This window comes from Ipomoea triloba, chromosome 1, assembly GCF_003576645.1.
Source record: "Ipomoea triloba cultivar NCNSP0323 chromosome 1, ASM357664v1".
Lineage (NCBI taxonomy): Eukaryota > Viridiplantae > Streptophyta > Magnoliopsida > Solanales > Convolvulaceae > Ipomoea > Ipomoea triloba.
The window spans coordinates 33,428,970-33,453,824 of record NC_044916.1 but is presented as its reverse complement, the minus strand read 5'-3'; the positions used below and the strand labels follow the sequence as shown (position 1 = coordinate 33,453,824).

At 34.4% G+C, this 24,855-nt stretch overlaps 2 protein-coding genes across 3 annotated transcripts; both read right to left on the bottom strand.

Annotated features, from left to right (window-relative positions):
• Positions 1 to 13: 13 nt before the first annotated feature.
• Positions 14 to 3,168, bottom strand: LOC116028003 (arginine decarboxylase-like). Its single transcript, XM_031269807.1, has 4 exons — positions 3,121 to 3,168; positions 2,942 to 3,017; positions 1,418 to 1,959; positions 14 to 1,241 (listed from the first exon to the last, which is right to left on the bottom strand). The coding sequence occupies exons 1-4, from the start codon at positions 3,142 to 3,144 to the stop codon at positions 219 to 221; spliced, it is 1,665 nt and encodes a 554-aa protein (XP_031125667.1). The 5' UTR covers positions 3,145 to 3,168; the 3' UTR covers positions 14 to 218.
• Positions 3,169 to 3,867: 699 nt separating this feature from the next.
• On the bottom strand, positions 3,868 to 11,288 carry LOC116001226 (auxin response factor 19-like). Of its 2 annotated transcripts, none has more exons than XM_031241116.1 (14): positions 10,555 to 11,288; positions 10,130 to 10,245; positions 8,807 to 8,905; positions 8,650 to 8,706; positions 8,358 to 8,513; positions 8,189 to 8,273; positions 7,966 to 8,056; positions 7,707 to 7,871; positions 7,421 to 7,543; positions 7,201 to 7,276; positions 6,948 to 7,089; positions 4,929 to 6,766; positions 4,647 to 4,837; positions 3,868 to 4,534 (listed from the first exon to the last, which is right to left on the bottom strand). In XM_031241116.1, exons 1-14 carry the CDS (start codon positions 10,595 to 10,597, stop codon positions 4,399 to 4,401), a joined length of 3,318 nt encoding a protein of 1,105 aa, XP_031096976.1. In that variant the 5' UTR covers positions 10,598 to 11,288; the 3' UTR covers positions 3,868 to 4,398. The 2 variants fall into 2 exon arrangements, with proteins under 2 accessions (XP_031096976.1, XP_031096980.1); XM_031241120.1 differs by having other exon boundaries at positions 4,393 to 4,534; positions 10,130 to 10,242.
• Between the last annotated feature and the right edge of the window lie 13,567 nt (positions 11,289 to 24,855).

Genomic DNA, 24,855 nt, shown 5'->3' with positions numbered 1-24,855 from the left:
TCCAATGAAAAGATGAACTAAACTTCATAGGGAAGTATATAACAGAGCAAAATGAAGCTTTCAATGTACTGAATACAGTTGAACTTATCCTCTGATCTCTCTAGACAATAGATGAAAGCTTTCAATTCTATACATCTGAATTCCAATCAAGCTTTTAGATTTGAGCTTGCATGGCTATGGCTAGTTCTCACAAATATATGCAAATCTGAGACAAGTCCTTAATCACATATAATGAGGGATGAGAGAGAGTGATCGGCAGCTCCACTGATAACACCACCCTTGCCTTTGATCTGCATTAGATAGTTCAACGCGGTTTTAGTGATGACCTCACCAGGAATGAGCACGGGAATCCCGGGTGGATAAGGACATACGAGCTCTCCACAAATTCTCCCCACGCTTTCTTTGATGCTAACTCTCCTTTTTGGGGCAAAGAACGCCTCTCTTGGGCTCATGCTAATGTGAATATCATCAAATGGTGCAAACTGTTCTTCATTGTTCACTGTATCTGCAGTTAGTTTGGGTGGGTATGAAGTTGCAGATAGATGTTTTAATCCAGACACAAGTCTTCCAACATGATCTCTTTGAGTTCCAAGATTGAACGCTAATGTAATGGATTTGGTCCCAACTAGTTCAGAAACAACTCCAAACCCGTCTGATAAAATATCATCTGCTTCAAAACCAGAGAGCCCGAGCTGCCATACCCCAAGAGTGATTCGCAAGGGATCTCTAAAAGGAGTGTTGGGGAACCTCAAGAAGTCAAGGACTGAGATGCCAGGAATTCTACTGATCTCGTCTTTTGCTCCCACAGCTAATTCTATAGCTTTGTTGAAAATACTCTCTGTGTTCGCACTAAGTTGCGCCCTAGCAGCATCCAGTGATGCCAAGAGCAAGTAACTAGGGCTACTACTCTGAAGCATTTGAAGGCACCGGTGGATTCTGTTTCTGTCCAAGAGATTACCTCCCATGTGCAACATGGATGATTGCGTAAGAGAGCACAGGACCTTGTGAGTAGACTGTACTACAAGGTCAACACCCTCGCTAAGGGCTGACCTAGGCAGCTGTGGATGAAATCCCAAGTGAGCGCCATGAGCCTCGTCAACAATAACTGGGATGTCATGAGAATGACACAATAGAGCAATCTCGCTCAAGTTGTTGCATATGCCATGATAAGTAGGGGAGACAACTAAAACGGCTGCAGGTTTCTGGCCTTCGATTTCTAGCTCCTCGATTGCCCTTTTCACCTGCATCATTTTTAGTTATAGGTGAGAAATGGACCACTAAATCCCACTAATGAACTTCTGGTACAAATTAGTTCTCTTTAATGTTCAACCTTTACTCGTTTCAAGTGGCCTCAATCAATTAATACTGAATATACAAAGGAGAATTGAGAATGCAACTCCTATAAGAATGCACTTACTTGCAAGGGAGTGATGCCGCCAGCAACATCCCAATCAGAATCATATTCAGGGACGATGTACTTCGGAAGGGCACCGGACAATACCATGCCAGATATGGCTGAGATATGAGAGTTTCGCGGTAGAATTATGGTGTCTCCTGGTGAACAAGTAGCCATAATTGCTGCCTGAACGCCACATGTACTGCCACCAACAAGAAACCATGTTTCCAACGCTCCAAAAAGTTCTGCGGCTTGTTTTTGTGCTTCCAAAATGGGCCCTTCTGGAGCAAAGAGGTTGTCCAGCTCTGGAAGCTCAGGCAAATCATGTACAAAAGGTCTTGAACCAATGAGACGCGACAACGATGAAGGTGCCGCATGGCCTCTGTTATGCCCGGGGAAATGAAAAGTTGCAGCTTTTTCTTCAGCCGAAGCTTTCAAAGCCCTAACTAGTGGTGGAAGCTCAGCAGCAGAAGCAGTAGAATAAATATCTTCTGTGAAAACTGGATTTCTTTCAATTGTGCTAGTTTGGTTTTGCTTTTCTCCAACCACTGTGTTTCGCCTTCCTACAACACAGTTGCATTCGTAGAGTACATCACAAAAGTGAAATACACTGAATTTCAAATAGACAAAGCAACTGTAAAACCCTTTCCCCCCCTTATCCCTGGAGGCCAATAGAGGCAAGGAATACAGCAAACTAAGACTCTAGATATAGAACGGGTTCACCACTTCATTTGTTAGTGTTGCTTAGCAAAAACGAGTCTTAAAGCCATGAGCTTAATATGGTGTAAAGTCTCTTCATAAGCATGAAAACTGGAATCCACACATTAGCTTTATATGCTAATTTGCTCACCACAATAACTTCTACTAAGTTTTAACCAATTCTGAATATTTGATAAAAAGCATCCCCAAAGTGTAATGCAATACACTACACTCCAGCTAGACTAAACCGGGTAAGTATCCAAAACAAATGATCATGAACAAGGTTAAACACCAGAACAAGATTTGTACCAAAATGCTTTCTTTACAGAAATAGGATATTATTACCAAGCTCCATTCTTCAGTTCTCTCTCATTATGCATTCTTCTTTTCATTCACTTCAGTTTCTGACAACTTAATCAAACTTACAATTCAAATCTCACTCACATTGTATTCTCAAACACTGCCATACACCAAAATATTTGTGTATTCTATACATTTGTAAACACATTTTCATATGCAGACCATCCATGAATGCTAGAAGTGAACCAAAGCAATAACAGGAAAAAAAAAAAGAAAAAAAAAAGTTGCTAATAAAAGTCTCTTCAAGAAGAGCACTATTAACAGTAAAAACTAATTAGGACAACCTAGCCATCTAAGCTTTTACCTCCTTATAGTCCGGGTCACAAAATCAAAGGGTAAAAACTGACTGCAAACTTTACCACGTATTCCCAATCTTTTCCCACCTTAAAATTGAACTATACTTCGTTATCCATTGCTTCCACACTTGAAGAACAAGAATGCACAGAATCTGACATAAATAGAAGAAATGACGAATCTTTGGAATACCTACTTGGGAAACACAAGAAGTTGCTCTTCTGCTCCGCCCGAACCTCCTATTCTGCCCAAATTTCACCAGAGGGCTCTGCAAACAATAATAGATAAAACAGTTCTTACTCCACAACACTTTGTAAAGATTTTTCTTCTGAAATTTCATTTGCTCTAGAAATAATATCATGTAGTCTTACCATATCCAGAAGACTTGAAGCCATTGTTTCCTCTATCAGTCTGTAGTGTGCCTCCACGCTTTCTAATTAGCTATGGCTTTAAATGGTTTCGTAATCTATAGGCAGCATATAATTGGGCCATTATTGTAGCCCAAACTACCAATCCCGTTAAAATATGGGCCGGTTGTGTCTGGTTGTAGCCCAGAAATTTCACCCTGCGAACCAGGTATATGGCAGATTATTTTTAATGTACTAAATGTACATTATTTTTATTCAGCACACAAATAATGTATATTCCTTGAATATAATGTACATTATTTTCATATTGAATGTACATTATTTGATAGTATGGTCCACACACTAATGATTGCTCATTCTTGCTGTAGTAATTAGCAGGCGCCATTAAATATTTTTAATAATTGATTATAATAATTATTTTTAATAAAATAAATTAATTATAATTAGGTAATCTCGTGTTGATGTGTAGTGCACAAAATTGTTGACGTTATTTTCAGTAGAGAATTCAATTGTAAAGAGAGATGGATTGACACTCCCATAATCATTTCTTCCAATCCCTTCTTCCTCTGAAAATAGGGAAGTTAGAGACATAGGGCCTTGTTGTAGGCAAATTGATGCATCACAAAAGTCAGGTAATTTGAGTTTGTTTAACCACGAAAGTGGCTTGTAATCTCGAGTTGGTGGCGCAACCATTGGAACTGGAGAAAATCAGGACCGAATTGCAGTGTGTTCAATCAACCCAAGTTGAAGTAGAAAAAATGTGAATGTCTGATGACCCTTCTTCATTCAGTAACTCACTTCAAGAATTTCCATTACAAGGATTAGTCACAAGAAGAAATCTACACATTTAATTTATACATTCAGACACTACATTGTATTACACAAATATCAAGCTTTTTTACTTTCTACAGCCCACAATTCTTCTGTTCATTTAATAAGGAAAGACCCTCAGATTAATCTAACAATATCATAATTTCTAGGGCATCTATATGCTAAAACCAGGTTCCTATATATGCCTCCTCATATAGAGCAATCCAACCCAACTTCTGCTCTCAGCTGTCCTATACAACATACAGTTAATTGGGCAGCTTTTGTAGCCAAAGTACCATGATCCAATAAGAACCTGGTTTGCTCCTTTTATAAGTCTGCAATGTTGAAGAAAGCGGCGGTTGGTTGTTGATTATCCGCCCCGCCATATTTGATAGCAGCAAACTTCTATCAACTACATCAGTCAGCTTCCAGCTCCTAACAATAGCTGGAAGAACACTGGAGAGAGCTAAATTATACATTTCCACCGTCGGAACTGCTACAGGCTTGATTATGGAGGACGCTATTCCCAAAATCTCCATCCAAGCTCATTTGTTGGACTTCTTGTGGAGACAGAATCTTGATGCAGCGAACACAGTTTACGAATTCCCTGAATGCAGCATAGCACGTTAATGCAAGTTCATGTAATTTGTTAAGAAAGCAGTAGTTCTCGTAGTAAATAAACTGGAATGGAACATGGTAGGTGAAGTTTATGAACTTACTCCCAAGGGTCATCGCCAACTAGAAGGACATCATTCTCGTGATCCACATATACAAGCTTCCAACCTATTCTCTGTCTGTCCTCCAGTTGTCCTTCGATACCAAACCTTCTAGCCAAATCTTGTTTCAGTTCCTCATATCCTGAGTATCGTGTGATATCAATCGATCGTCCAACAGCTCCACGTTTGTACACCTGTCCAGGCATAAACACGAATGTATTCAGTGACAAAAGAATAGGGAGTGAAGTAATGTACTCAAGTTTTTGAATCGTATATATAACCAACCTTGGTATATGTCCGCATTCGTGGGATTGGTGGTTGTGGAGCCCAGGTACTCCTATTCATGAAGCTACCGTCATTGATGGTTGAATCTATTGAATTAAAACCCATGTCTGGAACTCCGAATGACTGAGAAACCATGGAAGATGAGAGTTCGGGCTGAGCTTCCTTGGGGTTCTCGTAGTTAGAAAGCATGCCTCCTCCTGATGAAAGATTATTTGAGAAATCCTTCTCTGATCCAACCAAGTTCTTTGGGATCAAAGGGTCAGGCATCATGGGCATTCCTAACTGGCTGTCAATGTTTGTGGCGAAAGGCATGTTGTTCCTTTGGTCACCCTGAACTTCTCCATCGTGAGTAATATCCCTAAACAACATTGGCTGAGAGCTGAAAGACATTGGATTTGTGCCCGGCTGTAACTGGACATCATTTTGAGAAAGGCATATAGAAGTTGCTGAAGATGAGCTATCCAAATAATCCAATTGTGCTGCTGAGCCATTATGGTACACCGGAGGTGTCAAGAATCCTTGATTCTGGTGGCTCTTTGACATGTTGTTCAAGTGATTCTTAACATCAGCTTTCTGGTGTATATCTTTAACTAAGCTGCTACTTGCAGACATGGCTTCTAGACCACTCGAGCTCAAAAGAGTAGCAGAGGATTGCGTTATGTCATCGCCAACTGCTGTGCTTCTCTGAACCCTGCCATTCATGACTGCCTGAACCCCGTTGGGACAATTGTTTGTGGATGGAGAAGTTGAACACGATGGAACATCATCGGTAATGATTGACTGGCCACCACCTGCGCCTACGGTTAGTAGACTGCTGCCAGTTGCACAAAGTTGATTTGTTGTCGGGGGTAGCGTCTGTCCAACTGTTCCGGGTAATTCCGCTAGCATAGGTTGCTGCTGCTGCTGAAGCTTTGGTAGCTGAGGTTGTTGTGAAAACCGAAGCTTAGTTTGGCTGTTATTCATCACCATATGGGATTGTGGCAGTGACACAGACACGGATTGGGACACATCCTGAACTTGGCTTGTCGACATAGACCTAGACAAACTCTGAGATGCATCGAAAACATGCTTCTGAGGATCCGGTAGCTGGCTGAGCTGAGAAGGCTGTTGCAATGTGGACTGCTGTGCGAGAAGAGATTGTTGCTGCTGCTGCTGGAGTTTCTGTAAAAGTTGAAGCTGAATTTGGTTGTCGGGCAAATGCATCTGTTGGGTAATTGGATTGGAAGGATGGGATGGGATGAAGCTCGGCTGCTGAGTCTGATTCAGAATCTGCTGTTGCTGTTGCTGCGGGGGCTGTGGTGGTAGGCTCTGAGGAAGGTTTCGTTGAATTGATTGTTGCTGCTGAAGAACGTTTTGCGGTTGAACAAGACCCTGAGCTTGCAGAAGCTGGGCCTGGACTTGGCTTGTCGGCATTGTTTGATTGACCAAATTTTGTCTCGGTTGCTGACCAACCTCTGTCAGTTGTTGCTGTGGCTGCATAATCGAGCCTAATGGGTTCATAGCCGCGGGAGGCATCTTCTGCAGCTGATCAACTTGTTGCACTTGCTGGCCCGGCCTCTGAGAGTTGAATTGTAAGTTGCTCTGCTGAGGAATTTGTTGCCCAGGCAAACCTAATTGACGTGTAAGATCACCTCCAGCGAGGTTCTGTAAAACTGATCCAGATAACGAATGCAAATAGTTTGGCTGCATCGTGTTGGTCAGGGAAGGGTTCGACTGCATGTTCATCCACTGGGCTAGGCTCAGACCGGGAAGAGCTTGTGGATCCTTCATGCCAAAGTCATCGCCAATCCATGGCATTGTCCTTTTGAAAAAACCATCCAGATCAGAACCGTCATCATCTGCAAGAAAATGTTAGTTGAGCTCGTTATTGATACGAAAGTTTTGGTTCCACCATACAACAACAAAAATTTATGCCAAAGTAATCAAACTGTTGAACAGATACTACAATGTAATAGAGTTAGTTGTATTAAAAAAAAAAAAAAGTAATCAAACTGTTGATATTCTAGTTATCTATGCTACCTGGCATTCCGGGTTGCCTTGGACGCTTTGCTCTAAAGAATGGAGGAGTAGGGCAAAGGAAAAATGGTGCTGTAACGGGTTCAATCTCCCAAATCGAGACTCGACTACGCCTCTCTCCAGCAGTTGATTCATCCCAACCAACCTAAACCATAAACACGATTTAGTAAATTAGGTGAATCCTTTAGGTTACTGTGAGAAGGTTTACTTCATCCGTTTTCCGGAGAGGATAGGAGTTAGAACTCTTTTATCCTACCTGCAACTTACGCCACTGTGAACCCTTCCACCTCACCGGATCCAAATCACTAATGCCAGTAATGGTGCCCATATACCTGTGAAGTGAAAGCTTTGTTATACGGGATCATTGAAACGAGAACAATTCCCGAGAAGTTTATGTCAGATATTCTTGAGGTTTGGAAGTTGGAACAGATATCTTGGCTCTAATTTTTAGCAATTGTGACATCTCAAATTCCTACCTTCGGGTTCCCGATTCCTCTGTCTCGAACATCATGCGAAACCGCATACCAAGGGATACTTGGTTGCCATAAACTGCTTTGTAGTACTTCGCCAAAGGGATAACAAACTCTGAAGGACTAGCCCTGTTCCATTGTAGCCAAGACAATCTCAGAAAACCGAGCATTCATAATCTAATGCAATATGATTTCTAGTAAATACTCGACTTATATGCTTCACGAGCAAGACACCAAGTACTTAATAATAATTTGAATAGTCCAAATGCACAATAAACTCGGTCCAAATCACCTTGGGTTATAAAACACCGTGAAAGGGCTGTTGTTTGCAGATGCATGGGCCGCAGCAGCTAGGATCCCGATATGCATGCTGTCACTCGACAACACTGATGAAGATAGGTTGGTAGGCTGCCTATTTGCCCGCCTTATGCCCAAGAGAAGCTGCTGCTTTTCGTCCCTTATACACGATTATATCAAAGTCAGTACAACCGGAAGCCAAAAAGTCGCTTTAATTAAGATCAGTGTTTCTATCAAACACCTAAACATCTCACCTAATAAACAACACCGAGTCACCCGCAAAAAGCCTCTTTCCACTGACAAAAAGGCTCCACCCCGTTGTCAGCAAGTGGCGTTTTGGTTGCCCTGCATTATGCGGGAGAGAATGCAAGTTAAAAAAGCACGAGCAATAAAGAAAAGTTACTTACGAGGCAAACAAGAGCACAATGTGTTTAATAAATTATTCACCTCAGAAATAGACGGTGTTATTAAACCTACCACGATATATATGGCGAAAAGTCCAGACATTGTCATGCAAATCCCTAGCAACCAGTTCTTGAGCAGGTGGCTGCATCGAGTAATCCTGCAGAAATACAAACACAGTTGTATGAGATGCATTGATATACAAAAATACAAACGTTAAGGCTAAACAGTCTTTTCATCTTACAAGAGCAGGAAAAATCTTCTCAGCAGCACGACGAGGTACAGAGAAACCTCCATGAGTACTCGTATCACTAGCCGTCAAGGTCTTACAGAAAAACTCGGTCTGTGGCTTGTTCACCTTCGTAGATAAATCTGACCTTAACAATGCTTCCTTGTCAATCTGCACACAAAGGATGATATCAGAATTTAACTGCCAATTTGAACGAGAATGAAATAGAATCACCAGCCTCGTTCCCATTATATATATAACAAGGTAGATTCAGAAACAAAAGCCTCGGGTCAAGGCAGATTCATACCGAAGGAACAGGTTGAAGTGTCATCTGTGCATATACTTCATCGGTTTCTGGATCAGCCTAAGATATCAAGATTCAAGAAATATTAGTATTTAAATTTATAAGAGAGTGGATCAAACTTAAAAAGTTTATAAAAGGCAAGAACATTCTGAAGACATACATGCAGGGTGACATTATGGAGGTAGCATATTAGCATTGAGGGAAGGTTGGGGTAGTTCGGAATTTGAGCATCCACATCTTTCTTCATAGACGCAGCAACCTGGAGACGAATGTACAAGTGAGAATAAAATTCAAATCGGACGATAAAAATAGTGAAAAACACACATCAAATGTAAGACTGCCTTTACTTTAAGTACAAAAAAAATCGTTCTTACTTCTTAGTAATGACATAACTTCCTATATGTTTAAAAGGTGAGTTTGGTGGTTCACAAAGTAAACAATATACTTTGCAATTATAATTACATTATTGGAAAGATCTTGGCCACGAATCATACAAGTACTGCAAATTTGTTAACCAAATTCGGGAACAGACAATCAAATTTAGTCTGCACTGCAAGAAGGCAAAGAAGTCCCGATATTTCAAGAACCAGCATCATTGCATCAATTAGAGAAGTGAAAACAATCTGGGAAAGTAGAATGCGAATTGATAGTAGTTGAATTTGCAACAAAAACCCAGCCTTGGGAACACGATAGACCCGAGAAAACCCAGTAGACCCCGCCAAATCAACTGTTGGATCCATCTAGTCTAGATACATAAAGCCAAACCCACTTCAGTTTTGCCAGACATATTTATCTTTTCTTTCAGACCCCAACCACCCACTTTTACACAATTGATTTCACATTCTTAATTTTTACAAGAAGGACAGATGAATATACACATCCAAGTAAAGACAAACAAGAAGAACAGTAAAATCCCAAAGAGAAAGCATATGAAGCAATTGGGCATTAATGCCAGAGGTGCAGGATAGTGCAGATTTGATCCACAAATATATTGCTTTATCATCCACACATTAAAGGCAGTAACAGTATAGCAAAAAAAAAAAAAAAAACACCAATAATTGAACCCATGCGTGTGAGTGCTTAGGTACCACATGTGCACACATGCACCCACCCGCCCATCAACTGACACAAGGTGAACGTTTAGTAGTTGCACCGTGGCGGCGGCCCAAGTTAGCAAATTGTAGCCACCGTGCCCATAAAAGGTAAAATTCTCTAGCCCCAAATCCCGACCCGATAGGTCAGTAGAAAGGTAAATTATAGTGACTCAGATACCAATTAGGTGGGACCAGTGACCCTTGCCCACAACATTGGGTGTAACTACCCGGGTTAGCTCGATCTTGGGTCCCGACCCACAATCTACCGTCCAAAAACCAACTAAACTACCCGTGGACGGGCAATTGCAGCCACCAGAGCTGTGCCGATATGTACAACTAGTCAAGCAGGCAGGCAGGCAGGTCAGAGTGCAGTGTATAAAAGGAAGAACCTGTTCGCTGTGGCCCTGAGGGAAGTAGACGACGTGGGTCCCGGCCGCCGGCAGGTTCACCAGCGGTCCGGCGCAGGCCTGCCATAGTTCTGGGTTTATGCTCTTCTTCTCAGCTGCTATTCAAAAATAAAGAGCTTGGATTCGTTACTCAGAACTCAGAACTCAGAAATCGGATTAGTATCGGATTTTCAAGAAAACAAAGCTTCAATTTTTTTTTCCCATCACGAGGTGAAGTAGAGAACGTAAAGATACAGACATGTGTAGATTTATGAAAGATTCAATCGTTTTAATTTATCCATTGTTTGAAAAGAAAAAGAAAAGGACAAAACCCATAAAGAATTAAAGAAAAGGAAAAAAAAAAAGGTTTCATCTCTCGATTTCACGATTCCTACAATGCATTAGTTTTATAGAGAGAGAAAGCATACCTTCAGGTGGGTTGGAGTTAGCCGGCGGCGGTGGAGTCTTCATTGCAGCAGTACTTCAACCGCCAAAAAAAAAACTCACTTTCCGAGCTGCAAACAAACACCCAGATAACCCTCACCGGAGATTCATATCCGCCGTCAGTAAATCGGAGCTCCGACACCCCAACTCCGGCAACAAAGCACGAATCTTGATTTATCAAAACATAGATTTTTAATATTTTTTTTTCCCTAAGCTCCCCCCACTAGGAAAAGGCAAAGAAAAAGAAGTCCCAAGCTAGTCTACTATTGTATTAAACAAAAGAGACGGTGTTTAACCGGAATCGGAGGGAGGGAGTTCCCGGCGGGAAGTGTGGCCGGAAAATGCGGTAGAGAGAGAAAGATGTAAGGGGAGACAAGAGGAGCTTTGGAAAAGGAAGGGATGTTGAGGATTGCAGAGACCAAATGCTGCAATTCTACTTTTAACTGCCCCCTATACAGATACACCTTTCAGACACACTACTTTCTCTCTCTAGAAACCCAAGCCCCCTTCTCCCTTCCACTTCTCTCTCTCTCTCTATATTTCTTTGTTATTCTTCTTGTTCTTCACAAAGCTTCCCTTTTTCTATCTCTATTGTTCCCAAAGCTAGCTTTCTTTAATCTTTTACTTTCTCTCTCTGCGTAGTTTCTTATGCCTTCTCTCTCTACTCAATTATATATGTCTTTCCCCCTTTGGTTTTTTATTCTTTATATTCCTCCCCTCAGCTTTCTCTTTCTTCCTCAACGAGAGGACTCTCACCATTGCCTCATCGAGTTGACCATTCATAGTACCTCCATGCTTAATGCAAAAATTTATGTGCATCGCTGTGTAATTCTATACTACTTTCGTCCTAAAATGGTTGTCTGGTTCACCAGAAGTAATTTTTAATTTAATTTTTCATATTATTAAGTTTAGCATTAATATATAAACTTTATATATTTAGAAACTACATTAATGGTCTGTTTGGTTGGAGGTAGTTTCGGAGGAATTGCAATTCAGTGAATTCCCAAACTACAGTGTTTGGTTGGAGGGAATTGCAATTCCCTCCAAATGATGAATTGCAATTCATGGGGTACCCCCCATGAATTGCAATTCGGTGGAGAGGAGGGGCAATTTATTAGTGTAAAGACAATTTTGCCCCTCCTCCCACATCCTTTGTTTTTTTTAAAAAAATTTGAAAGAATTTTATTATTATTATTATTATTATTATTATTTTGAATGAACTATTATTATTATACTTATTGTTGTTATCATTATTATTATTATTATTATTATTATTTGAAAGAATTATTATTATTATTATTACTACTGCTACAACATAAGGGTATTTTAGTCATTTTGTCGCTTTTTACCTTTAAATTCCATGTACTCCTATTTCTGCATACCAAACACTGTAATTTCAATTCCTACTTTATTCATTGAATTGCAATTCCACCGAAATACAATTCTTTTCCCCCCTAATTCACTCCTTCCAACCAAACGGCCTGTTAAAGTACTATTAAACACAAAAAATTAAATTTTAAAATAATAAAAAATTACTAAAGAAAATAAGCAAAGGAGGAAGAGTTGGTTTGACTAATGAATAGTAAATAGGACAGGTAAAATGGGACAGAAGGAGTAATAATACTCTCATTTTAATTTCGTAAATTTTAACTAGAAAATGCTTTATTTACTCCCAAAAACTTACTTTCAATTTGTATATATATATGACCAAGTTCCAGCGCAGTCATGCTAACGTGCCGCCAGTACTGTCCCACCATTAGTTATGCAAAAAAACACAAATAATGTTATGAAACACACAACAAAGAAATGCACCACAAAAGTGCACTGTACACCCAAAAAATGCAGAACACATCACCACACTTAATGGTGCATTTCCAAACACTGTGTGATGTGTTTATACGTACCTAATAGTGCATTTTGTGGTGATGCGTACCTAATGGTAGCATGGTGCGCTTTTTGTTGCATTGGTTCATTTCTTTGTTGTACATTTCCTAACACTATAGGGGCATAATTAATAGTACGGCCACATTTGAGCTTATATATATATATATATATATATATATATATATATATATATATATATATGCACCATCGCGTGTTTAGAAACACATCAAGGTGTGGTACATTTTGTAGTGTTTTTTGCATTTCACATTGGTACATTTTTAACCAATGGTGATGCATACTCGCATGTGTTTAATGTGTGGTGCATTTATCATGGTGCATTTATGCATACTTAATGGTACATAATCGCACGTCTGAATGGGAATGCATGTCTACCTTTGATCCATTATATATGTATAAGAAAAGGATATTAACAAATATAATATATTCCGAACTATGTACTCCGTAACTATCTAATAAGTTGGTTAAAAGTTAGTTGTAAGTGAATAGATTTTTACCAAATGCATTATAGGAAGGTTGTACACAATTAGTTATTTAACTAGTTTATTATTTAAAAAAAAAAAACAAAAAAACAGTCCTAAATTTTGTAGCAAATTATTAAATTTTATGCAAGTCTGTAAGCCTGCATTTTAACGTTAAAAATAAAGGTACATATGTAGGCATGCATCTAAAAAAAAAAAAAAAAAAGCCACACACACAAAAAAAAAAAACAATAAAAAATAAAAAATAAAATTGTATATACTTTTGTATGTGTATGTGCACGGACATATAGCATTCAATACATTTAAGTGAAACTAATTCATGTTCAACTAGGATTATGTCTGTAAAGTTGGACACTCTAACGATTACTCGAAAAAAAGTTTCACTCAAGACTCTTTAACATGGTATACCATTTTATTTGTAAGTATATTTGAAATGCAATAATTAGAAAAATAAGTTATTTATTTAATGGTTGAAGAGGTGAGAATATATAAGAGGTAGTGTCATGTAATAATTGAGATGTTTTTAATCAAAATGGTAGAAATGGTCAAAATTATTGAAAACCAGCTTCTTTTAAATTAAAAGTTGCATTCATAACTTATAATAAGTCGCTAAATTATTTTCCTAAAAGCTGGTTGCCAAACAATTCAAAATTTTCAAATCAAACTTTTTTGACAAAGTAAATAAGTTATAATAAGTTAAATACTTATTTAGCATGTCAAAGATGCTCTAAATATTCAAAATTTTATAATATTTTTAGTATTATGTTGTACGTTGATTAAAGTTATATTTTCTATTTGACCTGATCATAAGTTCACTTTTAAATTTTATTTTACCAATTATACATTCACTCTTTATAATTTATTGATTGCGGAATAAAGTCCATGCATTGTATAATCACTATTTTGAGGAAAAAAAATGCCAAAATTTAATAAATAAATACAATTTATAAGTAAATGATCTAGTGGGCTAATAGCACGAAGTTGCTCTCCCATATGAGAGCTCATGACTTTGTGTTCCAATGGAAGCATCGCAATAGAGTCAATAGAAAATTTTCTTCCGAAGACTTGTTCATTACAAGATCATAGATAACTACTAATATCTTATATTTCTTAAATATGTTCTTGAGAACATTGTCTAGAATGAAATATGGTTAAGACTCGCTTAATGCTAATTATAAATTAAATTTATGAAATAATATAATCAAATCAAATTTTATTATTTGAAACGAGTATCATTAACCTTAATCATTGAATCCAAATGGTTACTCAAAAAAAGATTGTTTTATCCACTTTATTTAAGAAATTTTTAGTTTTAGATTAAGAAACTTATGGTTTTATATTAATATTCTATTTTTAACAGAATAATTTCTTTCATAGAATTACTACACGAATAAAACATAAACTTTTAATAACCACGTTTCTCTACCAAACTTGTCGTATGAGACCGAACAAGTACAAAACACATATGTCTTTTACCCCAAAAATATAATATGAATTCACTCAAAGCTAAGGATTACCGATTCAGGGTGGTGTGTAATAACACGTTTCTATCCAATTAAATCACGTTTCAATTCCCGTTTAACAAAAAACATTAGGACATAACAAACTTAGGACTAAACAATATTGAGACCAAGAATGTGGTTTACTTATAATAATTGGACCACAAGCTAAAAGGCCTAAAAGAAGATAAACCTCAAGTACGCGCATCATTTTCAACCTCTTCTCTGACCTTATTGCCCTCCTTTAATGTTGACAATGACAATAGAATACAGAAAAGTTTTTCTCCTTATGTGTTTTCTTTTCCCCATAATGTATGTAAGGTAGTTTTATAGGGCCATTTACATACATAAAACTATATAATATATGGAAACAGTTGGGGCAGATGTTGTAGTGTATACATCACAAGTACATGGGGAGGAAATTGCCAAATTCAAATAAAGACACACTATGAAATAAAATCAAAATTAAAACGAAACGAGTAATTTTATAAATTCAGTAATATTTTCATCATTTGACCTCCTTTAAAGTTGAATGACACTCTTTCATTAACAATCAATCATAATTATTTAAACCATAAATAAACCATAAGAGTATCACCGGTTGCGAATTTTGAAGGATTTTTTACATGATTTCACAGGTTTCTCTCTCCTAGCTAGGTGAAAGTGAGAGAAGAAGAGAAGTTCTTGCAAGAGGAATTGGTTTTTTTGTCTCCATTGTAGGTCCCACCGATATTTGTAGCTTCTCCGCCTAACCGTGTGCAAGGCAAACAAGCGCCCAGTTGGTCGCGTGGCGTTAATCACGCTATTTTGCTTCTTCTTTTTTTTTTTTTAATCCAATTAATTTTTTTTCTTTTCCTTCTCATTTTCTCTTTTCTAATCACACATACAAAAACTTCAAAAAAAAAAAAACAAAAAAAAACCATGCCCTAGTGTTGCATCAAGTTTCTTAAAAGACTCATGGTTTATAATTTGGTGTCATTTCTTTTTTGGGTAAATTTACAGGATCTTTCTCTCCGTCCGTTTAACGATCCGGGGTCCACCCACGTTCGCTCCGGGAGGCACGGGAGCTGGCCCAAGGGGAATCGTCACTTGTAGAAATTGAACCCGGATACTCCTGAAATTCCTCCCCACAAAGAGAGTTCACTCGCCACTTGAGCTACCCCATTGGGTTTAATTTGGTGTCATTGAATAGCTCATAATTAGCCCAATTTTATTGTTGGAATTTGTGAAAAAAAATGCAACAATAAACACCAAAGGTTAGAGCGAGTGGCAGGCCCAATGTCCAATACAAATTCTCAAAAAGAAAATGAAAAAGAATTTTATGATAGTAAGATGCTAACACTACAATACACACAGTTGAGGTGGTCCTTCATGTTCTTATCCAAAGCCATAGCTTTTGGACCTTTGGTAGAAAGAAAAAGGGGAAAAAAAGTGAGTGACATTTTTCTCTCCCATGCATTTACATATCATGCCATAGTCTACCAACTCTTTCATTTGTCACTTTCAAAAGGATGTACCTATATGGAGTTGTTTTAGTTTGGTTAATATTGACCAAAGGAACCCAACTTTCCAAGACATCTGCAAAATCAAGTAACTAGTATCATAATTAGTAGTTTCTCGATAGTGAGTGTACCGCAATTTTACTATTACAAAATTATGAGCACATGAATTTTTTTCACCGTACGATGTAGTACATGTGTGATAAAAATGTATTACCATGCCATTAATGTTATTCATGTGAGAACATTTTTAGTATTCTAATTAGAGAGTTTTAGAATTTCTTTGGCCAATATATATTAGTCACATTAAACTCTAATTTACGTTAATAATAGTAGAACTTATTTAGTTAGAAGTTGGGTTTATATACGTTACATCATTGAGGATCATTGAAATTTAAAGAAAATCAACATATATATAGTATGTGAATTAGCTTGGCAATGTGTAATGGATACAACTCATAACGTCAACTAACATAAAATAAGTTCATAAGCAGCTCTACTAGTATAAAAGATAGCTATGAATTTGATCTTAGCTTGTTGTGAGTATTAGTATACAAGCATGTGGGGCACGTAAGCTAGTTGAGGCACATATTGCAATTTACCTAATCTACAAATCTTATGAACGTGAGTGGTTAGAAGTTTTTAAGTTAAGAATTCAAACTTATTAATTTTGAAGTAATATTACACATACTCTCAATTTTAACCATATTTTTTAATATTTATTACTTACGTGGCATATTTGGATTCATCGCAAAAGAATAATAGTTCACAATTTTTATTATTGTATTTATCTTATATCAATAACCATCACGTCAAGTGACAAAGTTTTACGCTTTTACTTTATATCCTATTTATCTCATTTTACATATCATATTTACTATTCATTGGTCAAACTAACTATTTATTATTTGTTTATTTTATTAATTTTAAATTTACTTTTTGATATTTAATACTACGTAATAGTTTTAATATAATTTTTGAATATATAAATTTTGTATATTAATATTAAAGTTAATATTATAAAATGCTAAACTAAAAATAGTTTTAATTAAGTTTTATTAATCGACAAGAATACATATATTATTTTTGGTCCTATCCACTTTAAGTCCTTTTTTATTAGAACTCTTAGTATTATTGTGGCATGGTCATTTTTTGTCTTCTATCAACAAAATAATTTAAATATCGTTAAATACAAGGACATCAATTATGATTTTTTTCAAAAAAATAAACATAAAAAATATAGCGGTTCAATCTATTTTGTATAAAAACGATTGAAATGTCTTTGTATTTAACGACATTTCAACAATTTTATTGAAGTGGGACTAAAAATGACCGTGCCACAATAATAATAATACTAAATAATAATATTTTAATAAAAAATTAAAAATTAACTATCATTTATAAATCTATATGACAAAAAATAAAATCTAAACTCTTTTTATTAATTTGGCATTCGTGAATAAAACGGGCAAAAGGAGACTGACAAAATTGACTGGCCTGAATATACGTGTATTGTTTATCAAGCGTCCCCACCATTAGTGCAAATGAAAAGGAAAAAAAAAACATTATTTTAATTTGGAGAAAGAAGACTAAATACAAATAAATAAAAAACCCCCGGGGGTGGGGGGCTGCATACCTGCATTGTTATTGCACATATTTATAAATATATGATTTTATTGTTCCCAAATGAATATATGGTTTTATCAATGGTACTAATAGTATCTACTATAAGCATATATTTAATAATATTGAATATTATTAATGAAAATCACATGAGAAGAAAGTTTGAAGGGAAAATTAGGAGGGTTAAATATAATTTTCTTTATTAAATAGACTTATGAATATTGTATATATTACAAACATTAAGTAAATAAAAATCAAATAACCATGCAAATATATTTAAATATCTGATCTCATTTAGATTATTCACCTCTAAACTATAAATTATAAAAGTATAAAGTATTGTCAACTTATTATTATTTTTTATCCATACACTTAATGTCTTAATTATTATTTTTTTATTAATAATGTCTTGAACTTGATTGCAATAACTTGCGCGAAGCGAATCGTTTCTAAATGGGATTCAACTAAAACTCTATTAGATTATTTTCATGCATTACAAAAAGTCTTATACATGGCTGCTTAGTAATATGAACAATTATTGAATTATATGATCAAAATCAATAATTATCCATGTGTTGAATAAGTAAAAAAAAGGGATTTCGCCACTTTCGGTGCTTGACTTCCGTATTGGGTCCCTTCATATATTACGCTTTGAATTCCATAATAGGACGAAGATTGAATAAGAATGCATAGCTGGAACCCCACTTTTAATTTTCAATTTTTAGAATTATTCTAGATTCAATTAAATTATTTTTAATTTAAAAAAATCCGTAATCACTACCCGATACCCGATAATATGGGTAGAGTAAATTTTATTTTTTAATTCTAATAAAGCGCTGTTAATAAAATTTTAAACTTTGAAACATCTTAGTTAATAAATCAATAATCCGACTAACAAAAGTACCGGAGTAATATGTACAGTCTTTCTCACGGCGGATGAGGGACCCAGTGGCAGAGTGTCTCCTGAACTCATGCGTGGTAGGGCCCACGCGTTTGACTGAACTGTGTCAGCATAAATAAGCTCTGAGAATTGAAGTATCTGGTGACGTGTCGGTCATCGCGCCTTACATTGGTTGGCGGCTTTTCGCAATCGCAGCCGTCAGTTTGTGGTCGGCGTGCGTTTCTTTGCCCTTCTTCCTCGTAAAGGGACTCTCTGCCCATTCCTCAATTGGTCGGCGTCCCTGCCTTCTTAAATAAATTTCATTTTATTTTTACTTTTATTACTCCTAATAAACTACTCCGTATATACATAAAACAAAACATAATGAATATTTTCTGTATAGGGAGATAATAATATTTTACTCATAATTATTTAACCATTGATATTAGTGGCCCTAAGATGTTTTTTATTTGATAAAATCGTTATCGTCTGCATTGACAGTGTATATGGGTAGTTAAATCTTTCTCAGTTATTATTAGCGCACTTAATTAACTTTTTGATAATAATAACATTTATTTCCCAATTTAATAAGAAAAGTTGGTAAGGCGTGGCTTTTGGCAGCTGAAAATCCGGCAGCTTCCACGGAGCTGCAAAACTATATTTTAACCACCGTCACCATCCCAAAGCTTTTCGTCTTTTATTTCTGTTCTTTACTATTTTCCCTCACTAGAGTAACATTTATCCAACTTCATCTTAAATCAACTATTTAATGTTTTTGGCTTAACAAAATTACGGAGTAGAGAGATAAATCACAATAACTTAACAGCTCATTGGTTGGAAATAGTTTCAAAATCTACAAATAGCACATCACTGCACATTTGATGGGATTTACACATTGTGCATGTCCAGACTCGATCATGTGTCAGGACACAATCTGCTACACAGCAAACAACGTCATATCATGTATCTATTTTATTGTAAATTTAGAATAGTAACAGATTGTCATCACATTACATAATAATTAACTAGCGAACCTTAATTTGATTCGAAGGAATCTTAATAATTCATATTAATCAGGAAAAACATAAGATTCAATCTTTAAGAGTTTTGTATAAAAGATTTAGACCGCAAAGACGTGTGATCTTGGAAGCAACACTAATGACATTTAAATTTAGGATTTTGATAAATAATATGGTGGTACTAGCTAGACTTTTTATTTTTGCATTCCATTATTAGGACAAATAATACAGTAGGCCCCAAGCATATTAATAATTGAATATGGTCATGTTATTGAAAGGGCTTTGGTGGAAAATAAATTAGAATGCGTTTAGTTTAAACATAAGAATCAGAATAAAAATTGGAATCAATTACTTAATAATTGAAATGAGTTTTAGTCAAAGGCAAAAACTTGTGTGAGACCATCTCACCATTAGTCGGGTCGGGTCAGGTCAAGACGCAAATTAAATGTAACCACTTATATGCACAAATGTCATACTTATATGCTCAAATGTAATACTAATCAGAAATAAAATTTTTGTTACTTATTAGGGTAATGTAATACTTTTAAGGGAAAATACAATACTTTTACTTTTTGATTTAAAAGTATTACATTTTTCCTCAAAAGTATTCTATTTGCCCTTATAAGTGAGAGGCACTTGTTAACATTATTTATTATGAAAAATGTATTACTTTATCTCTTATAAGTAACAAAAATTGTATTTTTGATTAGTGTTATATTTGAGCATATAAGTATGACATTTGCATGGTGCTTTGACCCGACCCGACACGTCTCACGTATAAGGACCTGTGAGACGGTCTCACACAAGTGTGACCCTATAAAAATAATATAATTTTTTTAAAACAAAAACCAAATATTGTATTATGAATTTCGGTGAACAATAATGGCGATGAATTTTATTATTAAAAAAAAAACTTTTTCTTTAGTTTCCATTTAAAAATATAAAAGTGGACTTTATCGTCAAAATGTCATGGAATTTAAGTATCATTTGAATGAATTAGAATTATGCCACTTGGTTGAGCTTATCGCAAATGGTTTTTTCTAGTGTGATTTACCTCTGCTATGTGGGTGGACTTTATCGCCAAAATGTCATAAAATTTAAATATCATTTCAATGCATTAGAATTATACCACCTGGCTGAGCCCATCATATTAATTTTTTCCAATGTAATTTACCTTTCATATATAATTTATGAATTATTATGCATGAGTGAGACTTATCTCGTATTCCTCTTGAATAGTAACTGCAATTTTTCATCTTTTACCTAAATAAATTACACAAACAAATCATTTCCATATAAAGTCATAAGCCAATTAAACGCCCCTAATGTGATGTATTGGCATGACATGCAGCCATTATTGGGCATAATAAAACTATTATTGCCTCTCAACCTATATATAGCTAGGGGCTAATTTACATCTAGAATAGTAGGCTTGATGATGTGTACGCTATTATCATCTAGAATAGCATCCTATAACCGTCCATGCATATTGTATATTGTTACATGTTTTCTGCCACAAGAAAGATAAATAAATTGAATCCATGCCATTAGCCTAATTGATGAAAAATCACACTTAAAACTTATATTCAGCAATAGAAGGGAGATTCACCCCTACTATCAATATAAATTGGAAGTATGGATTTCATATGGGTGCGCTATTTGTGTGTACGTAGAGATGTATAGTTTAACGTTTAATCTCGAATTGAAATTAACTTGACTTACCTTATTACGGACCTAAAATAAATTTATGCGGTCTAGATTAGTCTGATGAAGTCATGAAACATCAGTTATAAAAAAGAAATGATCGAATTGAGTAACGTATATGCATTTTGATAAATAGGCTAGCTACATTAGGCAATGTCGTCTATTAGTATGATGTAGTGTGCTGATATACTAGGGTTTGTTTCTATCATTCTTTCATTTGGTATAATGCATGAATGAGCAAATTACTAAAGGTGTATTCCGTCTTGACTTTTATAATTTTTTTAAAAAAATTTAATAGATTTTAAATGAATTTATATAATCATTTTAGATTTTTGTAAACATTGTAAAATTCTTTAAAATGTTTATATCACAAACATTTATTGACTTGCACAATTATATTTGTTTTCTTAAGTTTACAAAAGTTACAAAAATTTGAAAGTAAATACACCATTACAAATTTTCACTGACTTATATTGATTGACACAAAAATATATTAAATTATAATTTTAAAGACAATATCAATTTTAGGATAAGAATTAAAACACTCATTTTGTTTGCACAATTATCTTTGATAGACATTTCTACTAACAATTGTTATTTTTATTATAACTTATGTTAAACACTACCTAACTTTAAAAAAATTATTTAAAAGAAATTCAATACCTCTTCAAGCTTAAAGTTGTCAACAGTAACATGAAATTTTGTGGCTGCTAAGGAAAGAAATTTCGTTACCGACAAATCGACAATGCCACAGTTTAAGTCTTCCACGTACCTACATCTTTTACTTCTTTATTATTTATTCTAGTTTTTTTTTTTTTTCAAACAATTAAAGAATATATTATATGTATTTTCAAAAAAAAAAAAGAATATGTTATATGCTTTCAAAAAAAAAGAATATGTCTCCCAGATGCATTAACTTTGTGTATAACGATCAACTAGTGGCTGTTTGCGATCGTCTCATTCTTGAGATGGTGTAGGTTGTTTTGTTTATGAGACTCAGCCTGAGTTTCCCCTTCCATATTGTATTGCAAAAAAGAAAAAAGAAAAAGAATATGTTCTATTTTAATCTAAATGAATAGATGGTCTATACACTTATATTTATATATTATGTGATCACATATAATGATAATTTCTCTTTTAATTTTCAAGGCAATATAATTAAAGGAAAAAATGGAAGATGATATTATTTATTAAAATTTTGAAATTAACATTTTTGTATACATTGACAATGAAAAACAAGTAAATAATCAGAATATACTATATAAATCTTGACCAAAGAACATAGAATTAACTAATAGCATTTTCAGAATGCTTGGTGATAATTCTTTATTAAAAAAAAAAAAATGCCTAAGCTATAAGTTTTCGTAGAGAGTCATTATTATCTGATTTACACATACTTTGTTACTTTGTTTTGTCAAATAAGTTAGGGTTGACCCATAATATTATTAGATTCCTTTATCAATAATCTTTTATATTTCATTTTTATTATTACTTATGATGGGACATAAAGTGGGATGAGATCTCTTTGAATAAAGTTGAAGAATATATATATGTTTTTTTTTTTTTGAAAAGAATAAAATGTCATATATATTCTTAAAAATATCAATTCCTCTTTTTAGGGTTTTCACTCTGGTGGGACCTTGTGATCAATTAACCCCACTTCTACACCCTTAATTTAAACATCCAAAAAATTGTGTTCCTTTAATTTTATTTTATTTATTTATTTTTATAATTTTGTAATTGAGCATCGCACGCAGCAATCACATGCTGGGCTGGAAGTCTCAAATGCAAGTGGATATATATATTATTTTAACACTAATTATTACTCCCTTTATATAATTATAATTTAATAAAGAAATTAAAACAGAAAAGTTTTATTTTTGGGGAGAACGTGGCTTAGGTATAACTATCGACATATCATATGTAAAATGCACACGTACTCTACCAAAACATAGCCCACACACTGTCTCATCAATCTGTTCAAATAACATAAACAATTTTGTTCAAATATAACCTAAATAGTTTGTGCATTAAAATGTTATATAATGTATATATGTCTTTATTTGTTTTATGAAAATATGAATTTTTCACGAAATTATTTTTATTTCATTTTTATCATATTAATTTATAGTAAATTTGAAATTTCTATGTATGAGATTGTCATATTACCTTAATATATACATTAACCTAGCGTGAACCAAACATTCCTCAATAATCATTTCATACTCATATACTAAAACCATCTCCGGCATCAATCAACAGGTGTTGATTTTGCACTGTGTACAACCTAGAAAGTTTTGAGATTTTAATGGGTGCACCGGAGACCATGTGTGAACAATGTTCCTATTATACATGGTACTAACCCAAAAAGTTTTGGTAAAAATTTGTATGAGATCTTCTCACAGATAGATTATTGTTTGTGAGACATGTCGGATCAATATGAAATGTAATGCTTATACTAGCAAATGTAATACTAAATCAGGAATAAAATTTTTATTACTTATATAGGAAAATGTAATAATTTTAAATTTTTATTTATAAGTGCAACATTATTTATAAGGAAAATATAATTTTTTGATGAAAAATTAATAAAATATAAAGTATTACATTTATCCTTAAAAGCATTATGTTCTTCTTATAAGTAACAAAACATTTTATTTATTATTTAGTATTACATTTGTAAGTATAAATATTACATTTGGGGCATATTGATCTGACTGGTCTCACAGATCCTTATTCATGAGACGGTCTCTCACCGACCAAAACTTTTTACATTTATTTTTGGTTGTACCCAAATGTAATTCACACTTTAGAATTTTCCCTAAATGTTTATTAACTTATAATAACATTTAATTACATATAAACTCTAATCTTTATTAACTTATACGGGTTACGGTTAACAAATTCATGAATAACCAGTAATTAAATATATATAATATAATTTTATTCTCTTAACATATATATATATATATATATATATATATATATATATATATATATCACGCCCGTTAGTGAATCAGTGATCATTTTTTTAATTCATTTTCATAATCAAATTACGAGTTATATAATAAATTATAGAACAATGTATAACATATTTGAAATAGTAATATATAAATAATTTGGGACATCATAATAGAAAAGTAAATACATATACATATATACAATTTAGTAATTACACACACACACATATATAATTAAAATATTCCAACAATTTATAATGAAGGAGAACATTTTAACTTTAGGATCCACTGAAGCAGCATGGATAGGATTATTCTCTTGAAATGTTCACCTACATGACTAAGCTACCTATCTGATGAATAATAATCTTAGTAATAATTTAATGTTGTCCTTTGGTTGTGTTTTTATGTAACAAGGGAATGAGCTTTGTCCCTTGCCTGCGTTACAACGTAAAACATCGTACTACGTATTGAAGTTTCCACTTCCACACTAGCAACCACTGTATGTCACTGTTCTAATTAATCCCTTAATTAATGATTTTTTCAGCTAATTATTTAAAAATGGAATTCTAATAGCGAATTCAATGCAAGTATCTAGAAAAGGAAACAAATTCCTAATTAGGCACCTCGAATAACCCATGTCTTCTAGAAATTTAAAGGAAGTTTTTTTTTTTTTTTAAATATACTTGTCTGAGTAAAAAATTATAACTAGTAGTGAAT